A 27,160-nucleotide genomic window follows, 5' to 3' on the forward strand; every position below is an offset into this window, starting at 1 on the left:
AATGGAGCAGACTGGCACTGAGGGTTGTCCCCAGGTGATAAGGCCGAGATGGCGTGTGTCACTCCTCTGCTTCCTAGGTGTCCGTACCTGCACCGGACAACAGGAGACACAGAGCGCAAGTACCACCTACGCTACTACAAGACAGGCACGTGCATCCATGAGACCGATGCCCGGGGGCACTGTGTGAAGAACGGGCTGCACTGTGCCTTTGCACATGGGCCCCTGGACCTGCGGCCACCTGTGTGTGACATCAGGTGAGTGGGGCGTCCTGCACTGGGCAGGCACGAAACCAGCTCACCTCCCCAGCATTTCAGCCATCACTGGTCTTAAACAACTCTTTTTCTGGGCTTTGACTTTTATTCTAATAAAATAAAGTTTTCTTCCTTCTGACTTGTGTGCCTTGGGAGCTCACTAGGGCCGAGGGAGATGAGCGACATCCTTCATAAACACAACACAGCTGGAAGTCACTGGGATTTGGGTCAAGACTGTCGGCCCAGGATGGGGGTGTGTCCGAGGGGTCCCAGGTGCCTGTCCTGCACCCTCGAGGCAGTGAGCTTGTACAGTGATGAGCAGGGGGGCTCCTTAAAGTGACAGAACCAAGTGATTCTCTCACCTCCCGGAAGGGCCTTGGACACACCCCGGAGCTGTAATCCATGTGTTGTTTGGTCGTAGGGAGCTGCAGGCCCAGGAAGCCTTGCAGAACGGCCAGCTTGGCGGTGGGGATGGCATCCCTGATCTGCAGCCTGGGGTCTTGGCCAGCCAGGCTATGATTGAGAAGATCCTGGGCGAGGACCCCCGGTGGCAAGGTAACCAACCCCGTGGCCGTCACTGATGGTGGGCCGGAGTAGCCCTCATCGCTCTGTGTAAAGTGATGACCCCCACAGTGAGCCTCGTTACCCTCATCTGTAGATCAGATGGGGAAACAGGCTCACTGAGTCGAGTACTTTACCCTCGGTCCCAGGGGGTAGGGATGGAGTGACGTATGAGCCCAGGCATCTGGCACCCCCCTTCTCTGAACCTTGATACCACAGCTTCTCGGAGCAGAGGTCACACAGCTGGCGCAGCTCCTTCCCAGACATCCCAGAGCTGGCCAGTGTCCACATTGCTCCCTGCCCCTGCCCAGTGGGCCTCCGTGTGGCCTTCAGATCAGCAACCTTCGGTCCCCGAGGGTTTGTCTAAAACATGAGTTCATGGCCATGTCCCTTGGTCCTGTCCCAGCAGCCTCCTCAGATGATAGTAAGAGGCAGTGGAGTTGTTTACTTAAAATTTTATTGTGGTAAATACACATAACATAAATTTGCCATTTTAAACCAAAAGTGAACAATTCGGTGGCATTTAGTCCATTCTCTAAGTTGTACAACCACCACCACTGTCTGATGCCAGAACGTTTCCATCACCCTGGACAGAAACCCGTTTCCCGTTAAGCAGTCCCTGCCCTGGACCCCGGCTTCCTCTAGTCTGCCTTCTGTCTCTATGTATTTCCCTGTTCCATATTTTGCCTAAGCACTGAAGTTTTAAGAAAAGCCCTGTAAGTAATGATGTGTCTCTTCAGATTTCCTTTACTGATTTCCACACACATAAACAACACTTTAAAACTGTAGTTATTTGGCTCTGCCTGAATAGCTCAGTTGGTTAGAGTATCATCCCGATACAGCAAGGTTGTGGGTTCGATCCCTGGTCAGGGTACATACAAGAATCAACAAATGAATGAATAAATAAGTGGACCAATAGCCCCAGCCGGTGTGGCTCTGTGGTTGAGTGCTGGCCTGTGACTCAAAGGTTGCCATTTAGATTCCCAGTCAGGGCACATGCCTGGGTTGCAGGCCACGTCCCCAGTAGGGGGTGTGTGAGAGGCAACCACACATTGATGTTACCCTCCCTCCCTTTCTCCCTCCCTTCCCCTCTCTAAAAATAAATAAAATCTTAAAAAAAAAGTAAGTGGAATAACAAGTTGGGTTTTTTCTCCTTTAAAACCAGTTTTAAAAAGATTTTACTTATTTGTGTTTAGAGAAAGGAGAAAGGAGGAAGAGTGAGTGAGAGAAACATCAATGTGCGGTTGCCTCTTGCGTGTCCCCCACTGGGGACCCTGCCCGCAACCCAGGCATGTGCCCTGACTGGGAATTGAACTGGCAACCTTTTGGTTCACAGGCCCGCATTCACTCCACTGAGCTACACCAGCCAGGGTGAAAATAAATTTTTAAAAAATTAAAAACAAAACAAAACTGTAGTTGTTCAAGCAATGAATTCTCTTACAATGCCTTTCCTCTGCTCATAGAATGTCTGTGCTGGGGCTGTGGTTCCAGGGGTAAATTAAGGTGACTGCACTGGCCTTTCCCGATTTCCCTCCTACCTCCCCTCCTCGGGCCCTGGTACCATGTGTGGCACCTGCCTGGCCAGCACTTGGGACTCAGGACTGGGCCCCCAGCTGGAGCAGCACTGACGACTGTGGCCTTTGGCCTTGTCTGGGTGTGGAGGGTGGTCAGGGACTCTGATCCAAGTTTCAGGGGGACCTGCTTGTGCTGTTGTGTCTGTCCTCATGTCTGTTGTCACTGCTTGGGCACAGCCTCCCCACAGAGGAAGAGCTGTGTGCCCGCAGCAACCTGCTTGCCAGTGCCGAGGATACATGCTTCACTTGAGAAAATGCCTTCGAAATTGTTCCCTTTCTTGTTTTCCGTCTGGTAGGCCTCCTTGGCTGGAAGATGCGTGATACCCACCTCCGTAAAGCGGGTGCCTTGGTTCACACTGCAGGTGTGGGCGAAGGTCCCCGTGCCAGCACAGGGCTTGCTGAGCATGAAGGAGGTGAGAGGAGGGGACCGGCAGGCAGGGCCTGTAGCCCTCAGTGCCTGCACCCTCCTTGGGGTCAGGAGTGTCTCTAGTCCCGGCGCCCTGTTTTCCGAGTGCTCTAGCTCCCACCAGTGGCGCTGAGACCCACCGTCTCTTTCAGAGGAGCCGTTCCAGACCGCTTCCGCATTTGCACTTTTCACCCATAGGTGGTGTCTAGGTTGTTCATCAGTAGATTGTGTTTTTTAGGGAAGTTTTAGATTTACAGAAAAGCGGTGCAGAGTTTCTGTGTCCCTCCTCGCAGGTTCCCTCATTTTGAGCGTCTTGCATTGATGTGCATTTGTTACAGTTGATGAGCCAAGATTAATACATTATTATTATTAATCACAGTTTACTTGACGGTTAACGCCTGGTGCTGTGTGTTCTCTGGCTTTCACAGATGCATAATGATGCATGTCTGCCATCGTAGTATCAATACCCTAAAACTTCTCTGTGCTCAGCCTGTTCCTGCCTGCACCCGCACCCCCCCGCCCCAGCCCCTGGGACCACAGACCTTTTGCTCCATTGTTTTGTCTCTGTAGTTGCACCTTTTCTGGAATGTCACAGAGCTGGAATCATCCATGGTGTAGCCTTTTCAGACTGGCTGCTTTCACTTAGTCACATGAATTCAAGGTTCCTCTGTGTCTTTTTGTAGCTTGATAGCTCATTTCTTATTATCACTGAATAACATTCCCTCATGTGGGTGGATTATGGTGTATTAGTTCATTCACCTGCTGAAGGACAGCTGGGAGCCTCCATGTCTCACGGGTGTTGTCACGCATCTCGTGTCTGTGTGTTCCGTGTCACTTACACAGGACCTCATATTTGTCCCAGGCACTTGGTCAGTACTTGTAAGTTTTTGTTTTCTTAAAATCAGCTATTTTGTTGTGCAAATCCCTTTTATTCTCTTTATGCCTCTCTATGTGGCTAGCACCACTTGTCGAGTAAGAAGTTATTTGCAATTGGACTTGGCGTGGGTGGACGGTATGGTCATGTGTCCACCCTGTGCACAGCGCTTCTTGCTCCCACCCGCATCGTGGGGCAGGACTGCCCCCTCCCTCCCTCCCTCTCTCCCTCCCTCCTGCCACGTCCTCGTCCACCAATGCTTGTTTAGTCCCCTGAGCAGACGTAGTTACAAACAACGTATTAAGAAGTATAAACTGGTAGTTACATAATAGTCATGTGGATGTAAAGTACAGCATAGGGAGTATAGTGAGTAATATTGTAATAGCTCTGGCTGGTGTGGCTCAGTGGATTCAGTGCTGGCCTGCGAACCAGAGGGTTGCTGGTGCGGTTCCCAGTCAGGACACATGCCTGGGTTGCAGGCCAGGTTGCCTCTGGGGGGCACTAGAGAGGCAACCACACATTGATGTTTCACTTACCTCTCCTTCTCCCTCCTTTACCCTCTCTCTAAAAATAAAGAAATTAAGTCTTAAAAAGTAATATTGTAATAACAATGTATGATGTCAAGTAGTTTCTAGACTTAAAGGGGGGGTCCTTTGTATATTGTATAAATGTCTGACCACTGTGCTATACACTGATATAAAGTACTGTTGAATGTCAGCTGGAAGTGAAAGAAACCCAGTATATATAATGAGGTGTCAGTTATTAACCAGCCCAGGATAGGGTGGGAATTTTAGGAATCTTGTCATCATTTACTGTATGTATGTATGTATTTTTAAATGTTTGCTGTTTTTAAATGATCCTGGAGGCTTTTTGTGTGTGTTTTTTTGCTTTGAAATAAAATTCAGATGCATGAAATTAATCATTTAAAAATAGATTTTATTTTTAGAGGAGTTTTAGGTTTCATGTGAGTGGGAAGTTCAGAGCCCCAATGCCCCAGTGCGCCTAGTGCCCCGCTGTAGTGGGACATATGGCGCAGCCTTGAACCCATGCCATGTCACCCCCCAGTCCCTCGCTTACTCCAGGGCTAAAATGAACCATGGAAAGTGTGCATTTCAGTGGTTTTAGTGTAGTCAAAGGTTGTGCTACTACTGCCTTTGTCTACTTCTAAAACTCTCTCTAGTTTCTCCAAAGAAGCCCCACACCCATCACCATCACTCCCCGTGCTCCCCTCCCCCGGCCCTGGCAGCCACTGGTTTACTTCCCGTGTGCGGATTTGCCTGTTCTCCGAGTTCCACATAAATGCAGTCACACAATGTGTGGTCCTTCATCTCTAGCCTGTCCCACTGAGTGCAGTGATTTTGCGGCTCATCCACTCAGGAGGAGTGCAGGCATCAGTGCTGCATTCCTTTCTGTGGCCCAGTGGTTTTGGGATGGACCACATTGTACATTCATCTGTGGATGAACACTTGGATTATTTCTTCTTTTTGTTTTTAAAGATTTTATTTATTTTATTTTTAGACCCAGGGGAAGGGAGGGATAAAGACAGGAAGAAAAAAGAGAAACATTAGTGTGTGGTTGCCTCTCACGTGCCTTCTACCAGGGACCTGGCCCGAAACCCAGGCGTGTGCCCTGACCAGGAATTGAACCGGAGACTTTCTGGTTTGCAGGCCGGTGCTCAATCCACTGAGCCACCCCAGCTAGGACAGGTTATTTTTTCTTTTGGCTATATGAGCATGCATGTATTTGTTTCCATGTGGACCCCTGTTTTTCAGACACCAACTTTGTGCTGGGCAGCTACAAGACCGAGCAGTGCCCGAAGCCTCCGCGCCTCTGTCGCCAGGGCTATGCGTGTCCTCACTACCATAACAGCAGGGACAGACGGCGGAACCCCAGGAGGTTCCAGTATAGGTGAGCCCCGGGACCATGGGCACCTGGGCCTTTATCCGCATTCTCCTTCGGGCCCTGAGGTCTTCGTCCAGCTGTTTCTTGGAGGGAAGAACCACTCTCTACTTACCCGAGGCCGCCTCCCTTGCCAGGGAACCCGCTGCATCGGGCAGAGACTTGGTTCGCCACAGTCATTGTTCTTTCTCTGAGACATTCCAGAAAGGACCAGAGGACCTTAATTAGTGGTCTCTGAGTTTTAGTGACCAAGTGTTAGCTTGGGAAGGTAAAGTAAATTTACTGCATACAGAACGGTAGAAAATTGTAAAAAAAAAAAAACCCACCCAACAACAAAAATGACCAATAAAACAAAAAGTCTTATTTACCACTGATGGTATGTTTTTCTATGAATCCAAATAAGTTACAGTAAAGCTGCCAAGTACATGAAAAGTAGAGGATTTTGGTTAGAATTTTCATATTGTGGAAAAAAGTCTCACATCTTATTTTGAAACAACCTCAAGAAAAGGTAGGCTGTGGGCTCCGGCTTGTCTCCTCCTGGCCTCAGGTGGGCCGGCTGCTTCTCCAAGACACTTCTCTCCTCTGTGTGGGTAGCCCTGACTTAGACTCACTTTAATTTTTGTGGAAAACAAACACAGGGATCCTGAGTACTTTCTGGGTCAGACGGCACATTCCCCCCTCTTGCTTGTCCTCAGAAGGAGAAAGACCAGCCCTTCCAGGGGCCGTTTGCCTGTGGCCCTCTGTGGTGTGGGTGCGCCATCCTGAGAGGCCAGCACCCCAAGGCACGCAGAGAGGACATCGCTACTGACCTAGGACTCCCCCTTGTCCTCCAGGTCCACTCCGTGCCCCAGTGTGAAGCATGGCGATGAGTGGGGTGAGCCCTCGAGGTGTGACAGTGGGGATGGCTGTCAGTACTGCCATTCACGTACGGAGCAGCAGTTCCACCCTGAGGTACAAGTGGCGGGGTGGGGGGGCTCCAGCTGGCTGGTCAGTGTCACAGCTCGGGAGAGGGTGGGTCCGGGTGACTCTTCTCTTGCCATGTTCAGGGTCCCTAAGACCACCCTCAGGTCCAGAGGGACTCACGGGACTCAGCGGAGCCATTAGGTCTGCAGTTAGGGTTCGTTGCCCCAGAGGGTTTCTGATTGAAATCAGTAGGGAGCAGTGTCCTCAGCGGCCAGGCACGAGCTTCCAGCTGGCCCTTCCCACTGAGTGAGGGGCAGCGCTCGTTTCTGCCGGTGACTCTGTGTGACAACACAGAGTGTTCCCAACCAGGGAACTCACCTGAGCCTCGGTGCCCTGGGTGGTTTCGTTTTGTTTTGTTTTTCCTTAGTGTCCAGGGTTTTTGGGGGCGTCGGTTGTAGAGACATGGCTGACCTAGGTTGACTTGATGCCATGGGGTCCAGGCCCCCCCACCAGACACGGGGTCACCACCCATTGTGGTCCAAGGCCTGGTGAATAGACACTAAGGGGGAAGATGTTCTAGGGGCACAGAGGTCACCTCCTTGGAGTTGGTCAAAGCCAGTCCTTCCTTTGGCCTGTGCTTGGTGTGGTCAACAAGAGTCCACTGAGCTAAGCAGAGCTCACTTGGATTTGTGTTAAAAATGAATATGTCAACAAAACTCCTTCGGAGCATGAGTTAGCAGGAGAGCCTGGGGACCAGGTGAGGGGTGGGGGCAGGAGCAAGGATATGGTGGAGGTGCCCCCATGGGTGCGGTGACACTGGTGCTGGTCCCTGTGAGCTAAGGGGTGGGCTCATTTCCTGACCTCCAGGAACCTAGCGAGGAGAAATGGCCCGTGCAGGGTGGCGAGGGCGACCCTGTGGCCTGCTTGGCCTGGTCAGGGGTGAGCGCTGTCCTCCATGGCGGAGGGTTGCTTCAGGCTCTGTGGGAGGGAGGCACTGGGCTGTGCAGTGGGCTTCGGTGGAATCCCAGCCCTCGCCGCCTTGTCTGTGAAGGCGAGACGTGCATTTGGGGGCATATGGCTGCTGGTCTCAGGTTTTTTCTTTCCTCTTTTACTCATATGGTCATTCATTCACTCATTTGTTTGATTTTTGAAACTCAGAATATATTTTATGTTCATTCACAACAGAAGTGTCTGAATAAAAAGTCTCACCCCACCTCTTGCTGTGTGCCCCGGGGTCACAGCGGTCCCATACGGTTCTGTGGCTCCTGCAGCACTCGTGGTCCTTACCTGTGCCCCAGACTGATGCTTTTCTGTCTCTGTGGCTCAAGTAGGTGCAGAGCAGGGGCCTCAAAGGCACCGATAACCAGTGATTCTATGCTTAGCTGTGTTTGTTCTTTTTTATTTATTTATTTATTTATTTATTTATTTATTTTTAGAGAGGGAAGGGAGGGGGAGAGAGAGAGAGAGAGAAAGAGAGAGAGAAACATCAATGTGCGGTTGCTGGGGATCATGGCCTGCAACCCAGGTATGTACCCTGACTGGGAATTGAACCTGCGACATTTTGGTTCACAGCCCGCGCTCAATCCATTGAGCTACACCAGCCAGGGCAGCTGTGTTTGTTCTTAATGGTGTGAGTTGATACAGAAGAGAAAGCTAGCCGGTGGCACCCTTGGGGCCTTCACACCTGGCCTTATTCCAGGCGTGTGGGCAGTGTTTGCAGCCACACAGATGTGTGACTGCACCGTGTCACACACCTTGTTACCTCTGAGTTGTTTGCCATCTGTTTTTACACACACACCTTGGTGCACGCTTAAGCAAGACAAAACCCAGAATGGTGAACGTGGCCTGCCCTCATGGAGCACTGGCATGCGGCGCTGTGTGCCCCGGAGGCGCCCCTGTGGGAGCGCAGGTGGGGAGGGCGGGCGGAGCTGTGCTGAAGGAGGCCCCATGGGCTCCCAGAAGGGGCGGCACCTCACCCACAGGGTTGTGATTGCACTTCCTTTCTTGGAAGTGTGTTCTATTTAGATTCTATGCTTTAAAATGCACATACAGCGACATTTAGCTTCCTGATATTTTTAGTGAATTTGACACCCTTTGAAATTGCTTTTGTTGGTGTGGCTGCGAGGAGACAGTTGAAGCGTCATAGGAACTGAGAGGCACTGCTGGTGGGGAAGGGAGGAGAGGTGGTGAGACCTCAGTTTGGGGGTTTGGGGCCCGGACAGAAGAAGCGCAGGTGTCCTGCCAGGGCAGTGTCCGCGAGTGGTGTCTGTGCCTCACTGGCCTGGTCCTCCTGGGTCCCACTGTGCTGCCAGGTCAGACCCCCATTGTTGATGGGTTGAGAGTATCTTTGGCCCAAGTGAAGTGGATTGGGTCTGGCCCTGGAGTGGACGCATGTGTTCACTTAATAGGCATTTCTCGAACACCGTCTGTGCAACAGGCACCAAATCAAATGCATCTTTCAGAAAACGCCAAGTGGGAAATCCAACTTGTGTGATGTCGAGGACAGGGGCTGCCAGCGCATTCCCCGGGCTGACCAGCCCTGTGCAGAGGAGGGGATCTGGGACTGCGGGCACTCGGGGGAAGGCCGTGTTTACATCCCTCTCTCCAGACGACCCCAGCTCCGATTGGGAGCTTAGCCCTCCACATTGTGGTACTTCCAGCCCTGGGCTTCCTAGGGATACCCATTTCCAATCTAGTCTATCTTTTTTTATTTTTGTTTCCTAGATCTACAAGTCTACAAAGTGCAATGACATGCGCCAAACTGGCTACTGCCCTCGGGGTCCCTTCTGTGCCTTTGCGCATGTGGAAAGTAAGTGCTCACCACCCAGCAGGCTCCGCCTGGGCGGCTGTCGTAGGCACACCAGGCCAGGTGACTCACAGGAGCTTTCTGTTCCTCCGAGTGAGCTCTAAGGGTGGGGGGTGGGGACAGGCGGGAACACCCTGGCACGTGTTTTAGGGTTCTTGGGATGGGATCTGTTGTGGGCCAGGCCTTGTGGGGCCCAGAGGGGCCCTTCCCGCAGGTGCTCTGGGGTCCTGTGCACAGTGGCTGGGCCCTGGAATGGGCTGTTCGTTTCCAGGTTTGCGGGGAGGGCAGTGGTGGTCTTGGTGGACACTTGGGCCCGTAGAGAATTCCCAAAGGCAGAAGCAAATCTCGGTGGCAGGAACGCGCACACAGACTTGGCCTTTCCCTGGTGCTCCGAGGACTTCCTCATAAGAGCTTTTGAGTTTAGGTTCCAGTTTTTGAGTATAGTTGGCAACTGTAATTTTACTTTCTGATTTTTTAGCTCTCCTTATTAAAATTTTACATTGTTTTCTGATCTTCCAATCATTCAAGTGTTGCACCTGAGACTTGAAGGTCCTGTTGCCCTGACGGCTCATGTGGGGGTTCAGATGCCCCCTCTCCTGTCTCCAGGGAGGGTCTACTGTCATGAGACCAGTGCGCACTCTTTTCCCGGTTGTAGGGGACCCTCTACCCAGAGACCCCATGCAGCCCACAGCTGCTCATGGCCTGCTTTTCCCTTTTCTGCAGAGAACCTGGGAATGGCCAATGACTGGGGCTGCCGAGACCTCACCCCCACCAGCAGCTCCGCGGCCAGCAGCGGCCCCCCTGGAAATGTAAGTGGGCGGCGTCCCGAGGATGGTGCCTGGTGCCTACTGCCCTTTGTTTTTGTTCTAGTTGTTGTTCTGTTCTTTAAAATTGATTTTAAAGAGGGTGGAGAGAGAGAGGAAAAAAAACATCAATTTGTTGTTCTACTTATTTATACATTCATTAATTGCTTCTTATATGTGCCCTGACCAGGGATCAAACCCACCAGCTTGGTGTATCGGGACGATGCTTCTAGCCATGCGTCAGTTGAGCACCTGGCCAGGGCTGTCCTCTGTTTCTCCCGTCCTTTGGTGTTAACTGGACCATAAGGGCGGGTGGTTGTGGTTTCTGGGTGATGTGGTTGAAGACAGGCTGCCTGTGGATTGGTGGCTCCTAGGAGACTCTCAAAGAATCTTGGCTAAGTCCTGGCTTGGGCCTTGCCTTTTGGCAGACACACACATGTTGACTGTGTGTGAGGGTATAGTCTTGGGCCGACCGTGAAGAAAGGGCCCCAGGTTCAGGCGGGGGGGCCGTCTCAGGGCTGGGTGCTGCCTGGGAGGGACAGTTGAGGCAGGCTGAAGGCTGGTGTGGGCAGATCCCAGACGTGAGCACCCTCAGGGCTCCCAGTCAGGGTGGTCTGGAGGTTTGCCGGGACCGTGAGGTACTGGGGGGTCACTTCTGGGAGCTGGTAGCCCTGATGCGGTAGAGCCCGCAGTCACCGAGGGCAGAGTGAGACGGTGGGGACAGGGCTCAGACCTTTGGTGTGTGATGCTCCATCCAGCTGAGCCCCACCGGCCAGAGCACCACTTTAATCTTTTTTTAAGATTGATATATTTATTTTTAGAGAGAGGAGAAAGGAAGGGAGAAGGAGAAGGAGAGACATCGATCGGTTGCCTGGGGACCTGGCTCACAACCCAACCATGTGTCCCAACCAGGAATTGAACTGGGGACCTTTCGGTTTGCAGTGCGACACCCAACCCACTAAGCCACGCTGGTCAGGGCTGAAACTAATCATTTTAAAGTGGCACCTTGTACATTTACAGCGTGCAGCACCCCCTCTCTAGCTGGACTCCGCGCTGGTTGTCTTCCCATGAGACAATTCATGCAGACCTGAGGGCCAGGAGTGCAAGTTGAAGGAGAAGTTTAAAACTCTCTAAGAAATGTTCATTCAGAAGATTCAAGCATGTTTCAGTATGAAACATCAAGAATTTGGGTGACCAAGGCATTGAAATTGGCTAGCTCTGCTTGGTGACGCTGCCAGCAGATAACCGAGTGAATGTCAAGTGTGTGGGAAGGTGTGCAGGGAGCCCAGGTGCCCCGGTGAGCTCGGGCCGCCCTTCGGGCTCAGGTACCACGGGCGGGGACCTGTGGTTTCAGTAGTGACCCTAAGGGAACACATTGATGGTGACATGTGAAGAATTGTCAGACCTCAGTGTGGGCCTTGATGTCCCAAAGAAGCTGTTTCGTGGAGGGCAGCTTCCTTTTCCAGTTTTCTGGATCTCAGTCACCTTGACAACAAAACTAAGCATACACAAAGGGCTCACGGTGGCCAGCCCGGGCAAGCCGCTCCCTCGGTCCTCCCTTCTGCCTGAGTGTTCCACACACAGTCAGGTGACAGGCCACATACCTGTGTGACGGCCAGAGAGCGTGAGCTGCCCCTCCCCCCGTCGCCTGAGGGCACCGGGCAGGGGTAGCAGGAGAGGGGCCTGGACGGCTGTGCGATTCCAATTCCGACTTCGATTCTGATTCCGCTGCAGGGAGCTTTGTGGGCCTGCCAGGGCTCGGGACTTGCTTTCTGAAGGCAAGCAGAGCTGCTTCAGGATAATAAGATTTCTTCACAACTTAGTCTGAAAATGGGATTGGTCTTTGGTCAGCAGTTTAGGGGTCCCTCACCCAAATCTTCAGTGAGAGGTCACTTCTGGCTTTAGAGAAACCCAGGGAATCCAGACATAGCAGGCTGACCTCAGGGTGGGCTCGGCAGGCCCTCTGAGACGAGTGAAGGGGAAGGGCCCGCTGGCACCTGCATGGGCACCCTGTCTTCTCCTGCCCTTAGTGAGCTCTTTCAGCCCTTCTGCTACAGATGGGGTGCTGCGGTGGCGGGGTGGCGCTCCCCTGGGCAGGGCTGTCTGGGGCCAACCAGTATTATGTGAGTTTTTCACTGCGTGCAGGAAAGGTTTCACAAGTCCAGGTGACTATGAGGGGACATTTGTCAAAGCTGGGGACAGTAAAACGAGGACAAGCTTAGCACAGAAGAAGCAACAAGAGAGCCTAGGCTGGGCTGCCTGAGCTCATTGGGAAGTCAGAGAAAAGGGGCTTTGGGGACAGGTTCAGGGGACTAATCTGAGACAGTTGCTGCTGCCCATTGCTCCCCTGACTGCAAGTCTTGGGGTCCCTTAGAGTTTAGGAGATGCGCACCCATGGGGAAAAAGAGGGAAAGGGAATGGTGTGGGCTGCTACACAGACGGAGAGTGCTTATTGAGTCTTTTTTGTCTTGGGGCTTTTATTTCTCCCTTGCAGTCGGGAACCTTAGGAGAGGCTTGGGGGTGGGGGTGGGGCATCTTGGCAGAATATGCGTGGGTTCTCCAGGTGCGCCCTTTCAGGGTGGTGGTCTCACTGACCGGTCAGTGACAGAGCAGGGGTCTCTAGTCCCTGCAGCTGCTCTGAGCCTCAGCCACCTGGGCTGCTGGTTTTCTGGGCCTGGAGCTGAGAATTAGATCTTGTCATTAGGGAGGTGGCCTGGCTGTGGGCTGCACGGCCAGTGTGTTCAGCTGTCTGCCTGTTTCCCTATTCTGCTTGTTAAGGAATTTTCCTGGCTTTTTACTATCCTGCCGCACTTCTGCAGATCCAGAAAAAAAAAAAAAAAGGAAGAAAGGCCACAATGACCTGGGCCACCACTACAGATTCATGTATAAGATGGCATCAAAGTCAGAACACACCTCAGACCTGAAGGACATTTTGGTCTGCAGTTTGGGTGCTCGTGTTTGTCCTGAGGGACCGCAGAGCTAGGGTTTTTGTATGCGTAGGAGAGGAAAAATAGTTTTCCCTCCCCCCTTGTAGGTTCAGGGACTGGGGCCCTGAAAATTAAACTGACAAAAGATGTATTGACAGGAGGTCAAGACCCAAAGAACTGGTGAGACCAGAGGGGTTTCTGCCTCGGGGCAGTGGGCTGTGTCATGCAGACTTAGCCTCCTGCAGTCTCCTGAGTCACAGTGTCTGTGGTGACTGGGAGGCGGTGTCTGCTTGGTGTGGCTCTGTGGGTTGAGTGCCGGCCTGTGAATCGGAAGGTCATTGGTTCTATCCCGGGTTGGGGCACGTGCATGGGCTGCAGGCCAGGTCCCCAGTTGAGGAGCATGTGAGAGGCAACTGATCAATGTTGTCCTTTCTTTCTCCCTCCCTTCCCCTCTCTCTAAAAAATAAATAAAACCTTAATAAAAAAGAGGTGGCATCGCCTTCCTGGGAGGGTAGGGGAGCCACGTTCACCAAGGCGAGGAGAGGGAACTGCCATAAATCATCCTTTGTCTCGGGTGTTGGTCTTTCCAGAACTGCCCGGCTCTTCCAGGGCCGCCCTGCGGTGAAGGGCTTGTCGGGTTGGTGTGGGCTCGGTGGGAGGAGCTCACTGCTACCTTCACACAGATTAGCCCGGAGGTCAAAGATCAATGTCCCGGTGTAAGAAGTGGAATTCAGGAGAACCGTCAAAGAGCTAGCTGATTTGAAGGCCTTTTTTGTTTTATGAGACTTTAGTACATGCCATTTTCTACATTCTGAGCAAAGCTTAGGTTGCTGTATATGTTGAATCAACTGTTTTCCTTTTTCTGTTGCAGACGAAGCGGAGGGACTCACCTGCTGAAGGTGGCCAGAAAGCCAGTGAGCACGACAGCAAGCAGGTACCGTCCTGCGGCGGGGTCTGGCTGCCACGGGAGCGTGCGGGCCGCGCCTGCCCCAGCGTCCTAACTCACTTGGTCATGCTCACTCCTGGCAAAAGTGACCTAGTTAATGCTCGCGTGTAATCTAACTGTTTTTAGTTATCTTTTCCAAGTTGTCTATTCCATGTGTCCTTTGTTTTTAAGTGCTTAAAGAAATAGTGTCGTGCAGGCAGGCCTTGGAGATGTTGCGGTTCGGTCCCAGGCTGCTGCAGTAAAGCGAGTGTGGCAACAAAGTGAGCCGTGATCTCCTTGCTGGTGGAGGGTCTTGCCTTCAGTTTGCAAAAAACACAACGTTTGTGAAGCGCAATAAAACGAAGCCTGCCTATACCTTGGAGAAAACAAAACCCAAACCTTTGCAAGTTTCCTCCTTGGGAAAATAAGACTAGCAAGACGGCTCATCTGGGTCAGTGTCCTGGGGCCTCGGTGACACAGCCCCACAAGCTGGGGCCCTAAGGAACCCAGTTCATTCCCTTGCAGCCGGGAGTCTGAGATCAGGGTCTCTGTTTCTGTCGTCTGTCTCCAGATCTCCCCTTTTTATAAAGACACAGTCATAGTGATTAGGACTCACCCTAATGGCCTCATCTTAACTCAGTTCCCTTGCTAGAGATCCCATTTCCAAGTAGGGTACCATTCAGTGGTTCTGGGGTCAGGAGGTTCAGGGGGCACAGTTCAGCCCAAACAGCATCCAAGACAAGTTGGCTTGGTCTCTCTGGGTCACACAGCTTATTGTCACATCTGAGATAATGGTCAGCATGTTCTTGGAGGTTTTGTTAACTGTTTCCCCTCCTCGGTGAGGCAGAGTAGGGGCTGCCAGCTGAGCCTCTACCGCCCTGAGGCTTCAGCAAAGTTGGGCTCTGTCTCTCTGTTCTGCCCACCCCAGCTTTGGGCTTGTTCAATCCCACTTGCTTATTTTGAGAAACAGTTCTCCCCTCACCCCCACCCCACCGCTGCCCTAGGGACTGAAAACTTATCTTTATCCATCACTGTAACAAGGCAGAGCTGTAAATGTTTGGACGGCCGGGGTGTGGCAGAGAGCAAACCTCCGTCTCTGGTGGAGGGCTTCAGCCAGCTGTCACGGTCTCTGTGGTGCTCTTCATTTTAAGTTCCTGAATGGGCAGCGCCCCTCCTTTCCTCGTCTCCTGGTTTCCTGGGTGCGCCCCCAACCCAGGGCACCTCCCTGCAGATTTCTCCTCTGGAGCAAGTTACTCAGTTACTTATGTTCTATTAGGAGCTTCTGAAGCACATGTTTAAAATCAGGATAGTTGAAAGTGAAAATGCAACTTAGTTATTTTGTGATGGTTTTTTTTCTCCATAGATGAAAATTGACAAGATGTTCATTAAGAATCTGAAACATGAAATCTTAGCAGTAAGGTAGCATGTTGCCTGTCTCAGGGCTGCTGAAGAAGGGCCTGGAAAGGAGCCGGAGGGCAGATTCCCCAAGCTGCACGGTGAGGGACCCCACCCAGGCCGGGGTCCAGAAGCCCTAGGAGAGGGTTGGGCAGTCCCAGTGCATGAGCTGCCCTGGGACAGCATGCTGTCCCCGACGCTGGTTTGTCCTCACATTGTGGCAGCAGCCCCACTCCTTGGCACTGATAGTAAACTGGCCAAGTCCATCCACAGGCCAGCTCTTACCTGTGCCCAGAGACCCCGTCCCTTCCAACCCCAGGGGCGGTGAGTGCCAGTGGGGGCAGGATTGGAGACGTAGCTCCAAGGGTCTGTAGGCGAGGCTAGTGTTCCCAGCCTTTCCCCACAACCTACCCCAACCCCCTACTCTCTGCCCCCAGGCTTCTGCCCAGTTTGAAAGGCTGAAGGGTACGCCGAAGTGACACCGTGCTCTCATGGGTAGACAGCTGTCTGGAGACCCTGTCCCTGCACATGGGCACGAAGCTGCTCTGGCCAGAGCACAGTATTGGCCACTCTGTCTCTGGAACCTCCCATTTCCTCTGTGTCAGCTGCAGGTCCCTATGTCCCCAGTGTCACTCTTCCCCAGCCCTGGCAGTGGCTCCTGTTTTCAGGTCTTGGCCATTGGGTGAGAGCGGGGAGCACCAGGAGCCTCTCTGTCCAGAGTTTTCTTTGGTAAACTGAGGTTCAATTCCTGCTTAGCCCAAGTTACGCCCTCCTTCCTGGGTGGTCTGTTCCCCCTGTTTGCCAGGCCACACTTGATGGAAGACATGGAGCAAAACAGCTTTCCTGCTGGTGGCCCCAACATTGCTCAGAGTGGACGTGCCCATCGCAGCCCACGTGATGACCCATGCCGGCTACAGAGACCGCGGAAGCGCTGTCCCTGGTGTGCCCAGAGCCCAGGACTTGCTCTCGTTCCACCTGAGAGGCCCGACCCAGGGCAGCCAGGCCTGTCGCCCTGCCAGCCCCAGAGCACAACCCTCATGAGAGCTGTGTGGTTGGGCACAGGGTCATCGTCCTGAAACTGTGGGGTACCTGCTTCCTTGCTAACATGCAAGCTTTCAAGGTTAGCACTTTGATGAGACCCCAAGCCACTACAAGTTCCTTTGGCCTCGTGTCTCATGTTGGTGGAAGTTGCTGTTCTCCAGCCTTTACTCAAAATACACAGATGGGAAAGCTTCGTGACACTGGGATTGGTGGTGATTTCTTGCACGTGATGCCCAAAGACAGGCAGCAAAAGAGGAAAAGACCAGTTATACATCATCAGAGTTAAAAACTTGAGCATCAGAGAACGCTGTCAGCAGAGTGAAAAGGCAGCCCATGGAATGGGGGAGACACTCGCAAACCCTGTGGCTGGTGAGGAATCAGTGTCCACAACTTACAAAGAACTCCTGCAACTCAGCATCATCAAAACCCAATTGAAAATGGACCAGGGACTTGAATAGACATTTCTCCAAAGGAGATAGGCAGACAGCCATAGCACATGAGAAGATGCTCAACACCACTGGTCATCAGGGAAATGCAGCTCACATATGTTCCCGAACTCAAGGGGTTCACCGCTTAAGGTGCTCTGTTCAAAGAAGGAGAGGTGGTTGTCACAAAGTAGTTTTATTTACTTGACAGCAAGTCAAGGAGACAGGATTTATATCAAAGCTCTGCCTCCCCTATCAGAGGCCTGGTTGCTTACATACACTGCTGGTCAGTTGCGTGCTGGGTTCTTTGCGCCTGGCTCCTTTCCTGCTCTGAGCTCCCTTCAGCTTGTTCTGTTTCCTGCTGCAGCTACAAACTACTGTGGCGTATTTTAACATTTAGCAAGAAATAATATTTGGAACTGCCCAGACCTTGAGATCTTTGTCGTATCTAACAGTATCCGCAATGAAACATGACTTTCACACTCATTGAAAAAAAAAAAAACAAAAAAACCCCACCAGCAAATAATGTGTTGGTGAGGATGTAGAGAAATTACAGCTTTAATGCATTAGAAAACAGTAGGGTGGTTCCTTAAAATATTAAAAACAGAACTACCATATGACAGAGTGATTTCACCTCTGGATATGAGGTCCAGAGGTATCCAGCCATGTAATATGGAAAATAGAGACATTTATTGAAGATATAAGAAACATTGTGCATAGGACAATGATACCTCGGTCCCCTTCAAAGTAGGCACCTTGGGACCTCACACAGTTCTCCCAATCCCCATTAGCTGCCCCACTGTATTTTCCCAAATCTCATTGAAATCTCTTCCCTTTCAAAGGTGATTTTAGTTTTGGGAAAATGCAGAAGTTGTAGGGTGCCAAATCTGGGCTGTAGAGGGGCTGAATCACTTGGGTGATTTGAGGTTTCACCGAAATACTCTGCAGGACATGTGATGTATAAGTAGTCTCATTGTCGTGCTCAAGCTGGCAGTCAACAGTCGCCCACAGCTGTGGTCTTCTGAATCATCCAAATAGTTTCTGTGGAGGAATGTTCAAGCTTTAATGCAAAATTCGATGCAGATTCATTGCTCTACTTGTTCAGTCATTTTGAATCGAATGGCCACACAGTGCACATGCTCACTCAACCAGCATCTACCACCCCTGCTGACTAGTACGGTGAAGTCATTGTTCACGCACACGCATTTTAGTCCACTCTTCTTGGCTGCCAGGTTACATCGATGTTTTGCCAACCATTCTCATTATATTAAGAATGGCTGGACTTTTTCCGGACAGACCTCATATACTCAAAGGAATTAAAAGCAGGGTCTCAAAGAGATACTTGTTTCACCCCTGTTTACAGCAGCATTATTTAGAATTGCCAAAAGGTAGAAGCAGCCTCAGTGCTGGACAGATGAAGGGATACGCAAAATGTGGTGCACACCTACTGCAGAATATTACTCAGACTCAAAAAGTAAGGGAATTCTGACATCTGCTACTACACAGGTGAGCTCTGAAGACCATTAGCTGGTGCTGCCATTAACAAAATACCACAGACTGGCTGGCTAAAATAACCGAAATGTATTTTCTCACAGTTCTGGAGGCTGCAAGTCCAAGGTCAAAAGGGTGGGCAGGTTGGCCTCTCCAAGGCCTGCCTCTGTGCCCTGTAGGTGGCCGGCGTCTCGCTGTGTGCTCAGATTCTTTCCTCTGCGCATGCGCCTCCCTGGCGTCTCGTGCTCTTCTTAAAAGGACACCAGTCCTGTGGGATGAGGACCCGTTCTTCTGACTTCATTTCCCCTTCATCACCTTCTCTGAGGCCCGTCTCCACACATGGTCACACGGGGCGTCAGGGCTTCAGCGTGTGTCTCTTGGAGGAACACAGACAGTCAGCCTATAACAGAGATACCATGCCCGGTGAAAGAAGCAAGCCATGAAGGACCACATATTGTATGATTTCATTCATAGCGGAGTCGGATTCATAGATAGAAAGTAGGATGGTGATGCCGGGGTCTGGGGGAGGTGAGGGTGGGGAGTAAGTGTCTGATGGGGACAGTTTCAGTTTGGGAAGACAGACAAGTTACAGAGATGGATGGTGGTGCTTTTGCTCGACAATGTGAATGTACTTAACACCATTGAATTGTGTACTTAAAATGATTAAAGCGGTAAATTTTATGTTCTGTATGTTTTACCATAAGAAAGAAGAGAAATTAAACCAGGCAGACAAAGCTACCGAGGTGGGCATGGCCCCCTACCTCGCTAGGTGTGTCAGGCTCCCCTGGTGATGGTGCCCCATGCCCGACCCATCCCGGTACATCTGTGACTACCATGACCTCAGCGAAAGGGCCCGCCAGGATGTTCTCAATTTTCAGGACAAAGCGTCACCCAGTGTCTTTGCGGGGGCACCTCCTTCTGCAGTGTGAATTGTGTGGGCGGGTAAAGTCACAGTGGGTGCCTCAGGCCGGTGGCTCCAGGTCAGGCTCAGTGCGTGGGGTTCAGTTTGGGGCACCTGCGTTACAGCAGTTCCTGGCTCCCCTGGGGATGGCACGCAGCCCAGTGGAGGGAGAGAGGAATGGGAAGCCTGTGGTCACACCACTGCCGTAGGGACAGGAAAGCCTGCTTGCGGGTGACCCCAGGAAGCAGCAGGAAAGAGACTCTCCAGGCTTCTGTAGTTCGAGTTTTTATTTTTAAATTTTAACTGCAAACACACAGTGGCGATCAGTTCCGCAATCTCTGCACACATGGACCCACAGTCTGTCATGGGGAGCTCTCCAGTCTCAGTAGGGGGCTGGGAGCCTGTGAACCCAGGGAGTGACGCCTCAGCACCGAGAAACATTTGCTTTGAGAAACTGTCCTGTGCTAGATTTCTGTCTGACAAAATGCACAGTAACACTCCTTAGTATGGAAAGCTTCCCTGAAGCTGACAAACTAGTAACCACACCCCCTGCCTTGTTGTAGCTGCTCCTTCCTCAGGTTAACTTCTGAATTTTTAAAAATATTTTTTAAAGACTTTATTTATTTTGAGAGAGGGGAAGGGAGGGAGAGAAGCAGAGAAGGAGAGAAACATTATTATGTGAGAGATTGGTTGTTTCTCGCACACCCCCAACCCAGGACCTGGCCTGCAACCCAGGCATGTACCCTGACTGGGAATTGAACTGGCGACCTTTCATTCACAGGCCAGTGTTCAGTCCACTGAGCCACACCAGCCATAGCTTCTCCTGTGTTATTTTGAAGCAAAACCCAGATATTCACACTATTTCACCTCAATATAGCTCTGACTCCAGGTTTCGTAGTGACTCCAGAGTCTGCCTTTCCGAGGCGGCTGTGGGCTGGCTCGCAGCCCCGCCCTGTGTCGTTTTCAGCGCGTACTTTTCTCGTGCACGGCACTCTGCGCACCCAAGATTGGGCCAGCTCCTTTTTCCCCCCAATGTGTTGCCTATCATATACAGAGCATGTGAATTGCCCTGATTTTTTACTTTTCTTGGGTAATGGGGTCATGGGACCATTTCATCTATGTTTTCAGAAGGGACTGGTGCTCTGTTTTGTCTGTCGGTGGGTGGTTTTCTAGTGCTGAATACCTGCTTTTGAAAACTGCTTTCTGCAGAGTAGTTCGTTCAGTGAGACACTTTCCAGATGCATTTGTTCCCAGCCCTGGGTGAGTGGCAGCTGGTGGGTCTGTTTGTCATGGTCATTGTAAATAACTAGACATTTAGGGGGACTGTCCACTTTATGTTTTGCTTTGGGGAGAGAGCCCGGCTGATGCTTCTGTCCGTGACTCTGTACTGAGGTCATGCTGCTGTCGTCCGTGCAGGTGCGCCTGCTCATCCCGTTTGTGTCTTTGCACAGAACCACCTGGCGGTGTTCACAGTGGTTCACCCGCTTGCTCCCAGCGTGAGCTCCAGCGTGGCCTCCAGCCTGGCATCCAGTGCTGGCTCCAGCAGCTCCTCCCCCACCGCTCTCCCCACTCTCTCGGCGCGTGCCCACCCACTGGACCCCACTGGCAGTGCCCTCGAGTCCATCCCAGGTAAGCCCAAGACTCTCGTTTCCCTGAGTTAGCACTTACATTGTAGCATTTGAAGAATAATCTATTCAGGGATGCTCTCAGAATGCAAGTTTTGGTGAAAAAGCCACATGTGTTTTGGTGGTCTGTGTGATACTTTGGCTGTATCGCATGTGGCCGTGGAAACACCTGCCTCAGCAGCAGCCTGGTACTGCAGAGCTGACGAGAAGCCCTCAGGTGGGGGCAGCGGCACAGGCCCCAGGGTGAGGCAGAGAATGGTAGGCTTTAGAGGAATTTAAATGGGAGTTGGGGGCAGTGAGGGCACCAGAAGGTAGGGGGTCATGACAAGGGTAAAGAGGGGGTGCAGATGTGTCCAGAAGGCAGTGGGCGTGGCTGTTAACTATTGAGGGTCCTTAGCTGCTAGGGGTCATGGAGGTTCTGTGGACTGATGACCAATGGGATTGGAGCCGGCCTGGGAAGTAACCTGTCTGGTGGCCTGTATGGGGGTGTGGGGCACAGGTGGGGACTGTCGTGGCAGTACAAGGAGCAGGATGGATACACAGTCCTGGGGGTGGTGGGCCATGTCTGCCCCCTTGGCACCCTCAGGCCACATCAGGGTGGTGGGGCGCCTGGCACCAGTGGAGGGCTGTCTGCATTGCCGAGCTGACCCTCACCCTCACCTCTGTCCTGGTATGGAGAACCTCTGGGAGGCCTCTGTGTTGTAGCAGACCCAAGTCCTCTGTCTCAGGGTTAGCCGGGGGGGCGGGGCGGGGGGGGGGGCGGTGCTGCCCAGTGAGAGGCTGGGCCTGGGCAGCACAGAATTGTACCGTTATGGGTTAGCACAAAAATTTTAACATAAAGCTTACTTTTTCCAATATGAAGGTAGTAATAGTAAAATTTGAGCATAAGAGAAAATTAATTAGGAAAATGAAATTCCTATTCAACTCTGCTCACCTGAGTGAAAAATAGAACTAGGTGCATCTATGCTTTGAAAGTGGCCTCTCGGGACAGGTGGTGGCTTACGATTGGAGTTAGCATATTTCTAGTAATTTTTCTAGCCATTGTCTCAATACCTAAGGGGCAGTCTCAGCCTAAGTATGTCACTGACCATCTTGCTGTGTGTTCTTTCACTGACTTAAACATTTCTTGAACCAACTACCAGAAGGTGAAGAGGTGAATTTTTTCAGGATCAACATTGCCTCCACTTACAGGTTCAGGGTAACACGTTTTTGTTCTCTCGTTATGGCAGTGAGCTTCTGCTGTCAGTGCCATCCTCACACTTTCTCTGCTCACCCTCCTGAGGTCACGTGTGAAGTTATATCCTACTACTGCCCCAGTTATGGGAAGCAGTGGAATGCTCAGAACTGCCCTCTGACCCCACGAGAGCCCTTTCTACTGCGGAGGACTGCCAGGACCGAGTGTCCACTGCACCGGCTCTGGCGCTGACGGGGTAGACTCTATTGTTTTCTCCTGTAGTACAGTTTCATTCAGGTTATGTCATTACTAATGCACTGAATTTTTAAAAATCCATCTTAAAATTATTCATTCATTTAAACTAAAAATAAGCGGGTGCCTTTTCCAACTCTTCTGCATTTAATGGATTTAATGGAGTCATTTCAGGGCCATTTGACAGATTTTATTTCCTTTATCTTTCATTTCATATGAACAGGCTTCAGATTAAAATAGTGACCATTAAAATAGTAACCGAAGGAGTTCATTGCCAGGCGAGACTGGCAGCAAAGGGCAGCAGGAACCTTGAGTCCCCCGCACCTTGGCTCCGCACGGGGTGAACGGTGCCTGACTGTGGCTTTCGTAATGGGGGCGGGACCAAGGGCGAGGCGCGTCTGAGGCTTGCGTCACTCGTGGGCGCGGCGGGCGCGGGGTGGGCGGGGCGAGGGCCGCGGGCCCTATTTGAATCCGCGGTGGCGGCGGCGACAGCGGACCGTGAGTCAGCATCCTCCGCCTCGCGCCTCCGGTTGCGGGTCCTCTAACGAGAAGCTGCGGAGCGGGTCTTACGCCCCCCCCCCCACCAGGTGTGGTGCGCTGATCTCCCTCCGCATGTGCGCCCCCTCCATGCACCAACACCCCAAGTGAGGTGCGTCTCCCCAGCCTCCCTCCTCCGTGCACTTTCCCCTTCCGCAGGTTTGCCTCCCCTCTTCTCCAGACGCCTCTTGTATTGGTCCTAGGTGCCTGCGCCAGGTGTGAAAGCAGGGGTTGGTAGCAGTTTTCCTGGGGGCTGCGGGGTGAGGTTAATGCAGATATGCCCTCTTGAGGAGGCTGCTCTGCAGAGGCGCCCTCCCCTCTGGTCCTTGCGTGGGCACCAGCTGCGAGACTTCGCCAGCGGATCCTTCATCATCTAGCGGAGGTGGGTCTCTTGCTCCCAGGAGAGGACGGTTTCCGGTCTCATCAGTGAATCGCCGGCTGTGCCTGCACTGTTGGAAACTCAGGCCCCGGGGTGAGCAGGTGTGCCAGGTGTTTCTCTGTGTTGTAGTCGGGGGAGAACTGCCCGGACCGGTTGGGTGTGGGGAGCTGCCCCCCCCCCCGCGCGCGCCTCTGGGTCCCCCAGTCTGGCCTTTATTTCTGTGTGCTGTGTTTATTGTCTCCGTGTGTCCCCTGACCCTGGGACTCGGTGCCTCTCCGATGTGCTGTGTCACGTCAGGAACTGGGCTTCGCCAGGGCCATTACTCAGCAGCTTCCAGACGATTTCTCCTTAACGTTTGGGTGGTGCCTGGGATTTTGGCGAGGCCGGTTCTAGGTCAGATGGCACAGTTTATGTACATGGGTTCTTCTGGCTTTTGACTGCTAAAGCCATTTTAAAAGTGAGTTCCTCCTTTAAGAAAATATCTTAAGAGATCTGAGTCTGACCTCAGGGAACAGTAAGGTGTGTTAGGATGCTAGCCCTGCTCGTGAGAAAGTGGGCCAGGACACATCCCCGCAGCGGCGGCCTCTGCCTTGTAAGCTGAATGCAGGCTGTGGTTGGTCAGGTGCCACTTCTGCACCTCAGAGAGAAGTAGGCAGGGTGCACCTGTGTGCTGAGTCATGGGGTGGGGTTAGGAAGCACGGGGAGAGAAATCACTTACAGGTGAGAAAAGCTTCTGCAGTCCAGTTTGCTCTCATCCATCCATTCCTTTGTGCCTTTGTTATTCAAAAAAGTGCTTCCGGAACTCTGCAAGCTTTGAAGCTGGCCATCTCTGACATCCCAGGGCTGCAGGTGCTGAGGGTGGAACCCACATTTTCAGACCCAACTGAGCAGCATGTCCAGGACAGTGGCTTGGGACCCGAGACTGAGCAGACATGCTGGGCCAGCTTACGAAGGGTGGGTTTGGGCCTCCGTTCTTTTGGAGGAAGCAGGGCAGAGTGAAGAAGTGGACGGTGAGGTGCTTGCTCTTAGAAGGTGGATGAGTCTGCACGTCAGTCAACCCTGGCTCAGTGCACCTGCACAGTCCAGGCTAAGGTGCAGGAATGGAGTAAGGGGAGACTTTGAGAAGGTTTTGAAGGCTGAACAGGAGTTCTCCCAGGACTAGTGGGGCTGATGGAAACCGTGCTAGGCTGCAGCCTATAGCAGTGTCATGACTTGTGGACAAAGGAGAGGAGGAGCCATTTTGGGGTGGGAAGGCTGCTTGGGGCAGGGGCAGGATGGGGCAGGGTAGAGCAGACGGTGAGTGTCCTGTCTGCCAGGGGAGGCAGGACTCACGACACAGTTGGCTGATGCCAAGATCACTCTTGGGACAGCGTAGGTCGGGGTGAAGCAGCAGCTGCAGAGATGGCTGGAGCTTGGGGCCTGGCTGGTGTGCATTTAAGAGGAGGAGGAGGAGCTAAGGGCTCCCATGGGGCTTGTGCTCAGTGAGTGGTCCCAGGTTCACCAGCCTGAGGGAGGCATCTGTGCCCAGATAGAGAAGGCACCGATAGAGCAGAGGAGCCTCTGTCTGGTCAGAGGACGTGATGCAGCTATACCGAGAGGCGTCTGGGGTGTCTGTGGGTGAGCGCCCCAGAAACCATGTATGTCTGGGCATGGAAGGGCTGCTGAGCTCCCAAGGAGGGTGGAAGGGCCCAGAGATTGATCCAGAGGAAGGGGAGAGGGACCGACAGCAGGCAGGGGCTGCCTTTGACCAGAGGGATTTTGGAGCTTGGCACTGGGCTGGATGGCAAGGCCCAGGTGGCAGCTTGAACAGTACACTGGAAACGGGATGGCGAGAAGAAGGGGTGGGCCACTGGGGACAGGCTCTCATGTGGGGCTGCAGAGCCTGCAGGGCTGTGTTTGTGTCCTGGAAGAGCCTCTTTGTGGAATTCACAGCAACAGGACACAGGTCTGATGGTGGAGGGGTCCCAAGAGGTCTGGGCCCTGGGTCTATGGGAGGTGCTAATTCAAGCACCAGAGCACAGCCTCCTGGAGGGGATGGATCAGATGGGAGGGTGTCACCAGGTTGATCCCCATTATTGTGAGCCACTGTGTTCCCCCAAAACATGATTCCCTCAGGCCTGCCCCCTTGCCACCAACCTGGGAATGTGGCCTTATTTGGAAATGGTCATTGCAGATATAATCAAAGTGAACTGAGGTCATTAGCATGAACCCTAATCCAAGGTGACTGCTGTCCTAGGAAGGAGGAGACAGACACAGAAAAGAGACAGCCACGTAGTGATGCATCCACCAGCCAAGGAGGGCCAAGGGTTTCTGACTAAGCCGGAGCTGGAAGAGGCAGAACGGAGCCTCCAGAAGGAATGCAGCCCTATGCACCTTGATCTCAGCTTCTGGCTCCAGAGCTGGGAGAATGGATTTGTGGTGTTTGAAGCTGTCTGGTGTGTGGCGCTTGGTTTCAGCAGCCCCTGCACACAAAGACCCCTGTGCTCCTGGGTGTTAGGAAGAAGCTGCCTGTGGGGGGAGAGATACTGGCAGCAGAGAAGGGCTTGAGCAGCAGCGCTGACAAGGAAAGGGAGCATGCAGAGGGGGAGTGCGGGCCGGAGGTCTGGACTGCCCATGTGTCTCCGCTGCCAGGTCTCCCTGAGGGCCTTTCTGTACAGACTATGGCGGCAGGCCATGTTCACACTGCCTTGTCCTTGGCTGTGGCGTTGGGTGCGTCTGTGCCGTGTGTGTCACATTCGGGAGGCCACAGTGAGTGGTGTTGTCTTTCCACGGCCTCCTCAGGGACTAGAGAGCTTGTGGCACCGCCAGCCTGGGGCCTGCGACTGCTCCCTGCACAGTTGTCCTTGCAGAGTTAGGCGTCTGCAGGGCCAGTGTCACAGGCTTAGCACCTGCTCGCCTCCCAGGGTGGGATCTGGGGACTCCTGGTTGAAGTGGGAGCGATGGAGCCCCCTGAATGCTCACTGCCTTTCCAGATAAGACCGCCAGAGTTGTGTGAATAATTTCTCCTTGGGAGTGGGCAGGGTCCTGGTGCCTCCCCACTGCGCCTGGTGACAGACAGCAGTGTGGGAAGGACAGCGTTCTCCAGGCGAGTTGGCAGCTTGGCCTCAGTGCTCTAGGTGTGGGAGGGAGTGGAGGCCCTCAGAGTGTCCCCTCAGCACCCTCTCTGGCCGGTGGAGTATGGTCCTTCCTCTGTGCTTTGGGCTCTGGTTCCCAAGTGTGGCCAGGTCAGGGTCGCCTCTGCAAGCAGCAGTGATGAAACAAGGAGACAGATGCAGGCCCTGTGCCTTGCCCGGCCGTTCTGCTCCCTCGAGTCCCAGACACACGGTCCCCTGCTTCTTGCCTTCCGGTGTGTGCATGGGGCCTCACACCACGAAGGCTGGAGCCAGTGGCTTTCGGGTGTGCACTCCGGAACACCTCTTGTTGGCAAGGAGCCTTCCTTGCCCTCAACGCGCGTGGTCCCCACAGGGACTGAGCAGGGCAGGAGCAGTGCCGCCTGGGACGCCAGTCTGGGCGAGACCTGTGTGCCACAGCTGGCTCCCCACGGATTTGTGTGTGCTGGGGACTGACATTCTTTGGAAGTCACACATCTGTTATCCCCTATTTCCTGCTGATTACAGTAAATGTGTCTCATTTAAAAAGGCAGCAGCCTTTCCCCAGTGCAGGTGGGTTCTTCTGTTGCTTGAGCCACACTTCCATCCTCTTCCTTGGCTTAGCCTTTGCTCAGCTCTTATATTTGAATGCAGTTGTTTAAAACAAACCCAACCCAGCAGCTCCTTCCTGCAGCCTGGGTCGCAACTGCACTGGCATGACCCTGTGCAGGGGACGTGGTTGTCCCTCTGATTCGGCCTGGAATCTGGGCAAAGCCAAGTGTGGGACGTGGTCAGGACTGGGCAGGGGCTCCTGTCTCTGGGCAGCTTTGACCTGGTTGTAGGACATGCTCTAGGGGACTCTGTGACACTCAGCAACAAGCAGCTAGGGGCAGGGCAGAGGCGGGAACCTCCAGAAGCCCAG

At 52.8% G+C, this 27,160-nt stretch overlaps 1 protein-coding gene across 5 annotated transcripts in view; it reads left to right on the forward strand.

Annotated features, from left to right (window-relative positions):
* UNKL (unk like zinc finger) overlaps positions 1-27,160 on the forward strand; it is a 48,719-nt gene that overhangs the window by 12,417 nt on the left and 9,142 nt on the right. For all 5 annotated transcript variants that reach the window (XM_045820941.1, XM_045820938.1, XM_045820940.1 and 2 more), the window contains 8 exons: positions 78-254; positions 673-806; positions 5,439-5,574; positions 6,399-6,516; positions 9,193-9,277; positions 9,998-10,083; positions 13,876-13,938; positions 20,634-20,811. In XM_045820941.1, the coding sequence (XP_045676897.1) occupies positions 78-254; positions 673-806; positions 5,439-5,574; positions 6,399-6,516; positions 9,193-9,277; positions 9,998-10,083; positions 13,876-13,938; positions 20,634-20,811 (977 nt within the window). The remainder of the gene's footprint in view (positions 1-77; positions 255-672; positions 807-5,438; positions 5,575-6,398; positions 6,517-9,192; positions 9,278-9,997; positions 10,084-13,875; positions 13,939-20,633; positions 20,812-27,160) is intronic.

This window comes from Phyllostomus hastatus, unplaced genomic scaffold, assembly GCF_019186645.2.
Source record: "Phyllostomus hastatus isolate PE091 unplaced genomic scaffold, TTU_PhHast_1.1 phas_scaffold_442, whole genome shotgun sequence".
Taxonomy (NCBI): domain Eukaryota; kingdom Metazoa; phylum Chordata; class Mammalia; order Chiroptera; family Phyllostomidae; genus Phyllostomus; species Phyllostomus hastatus.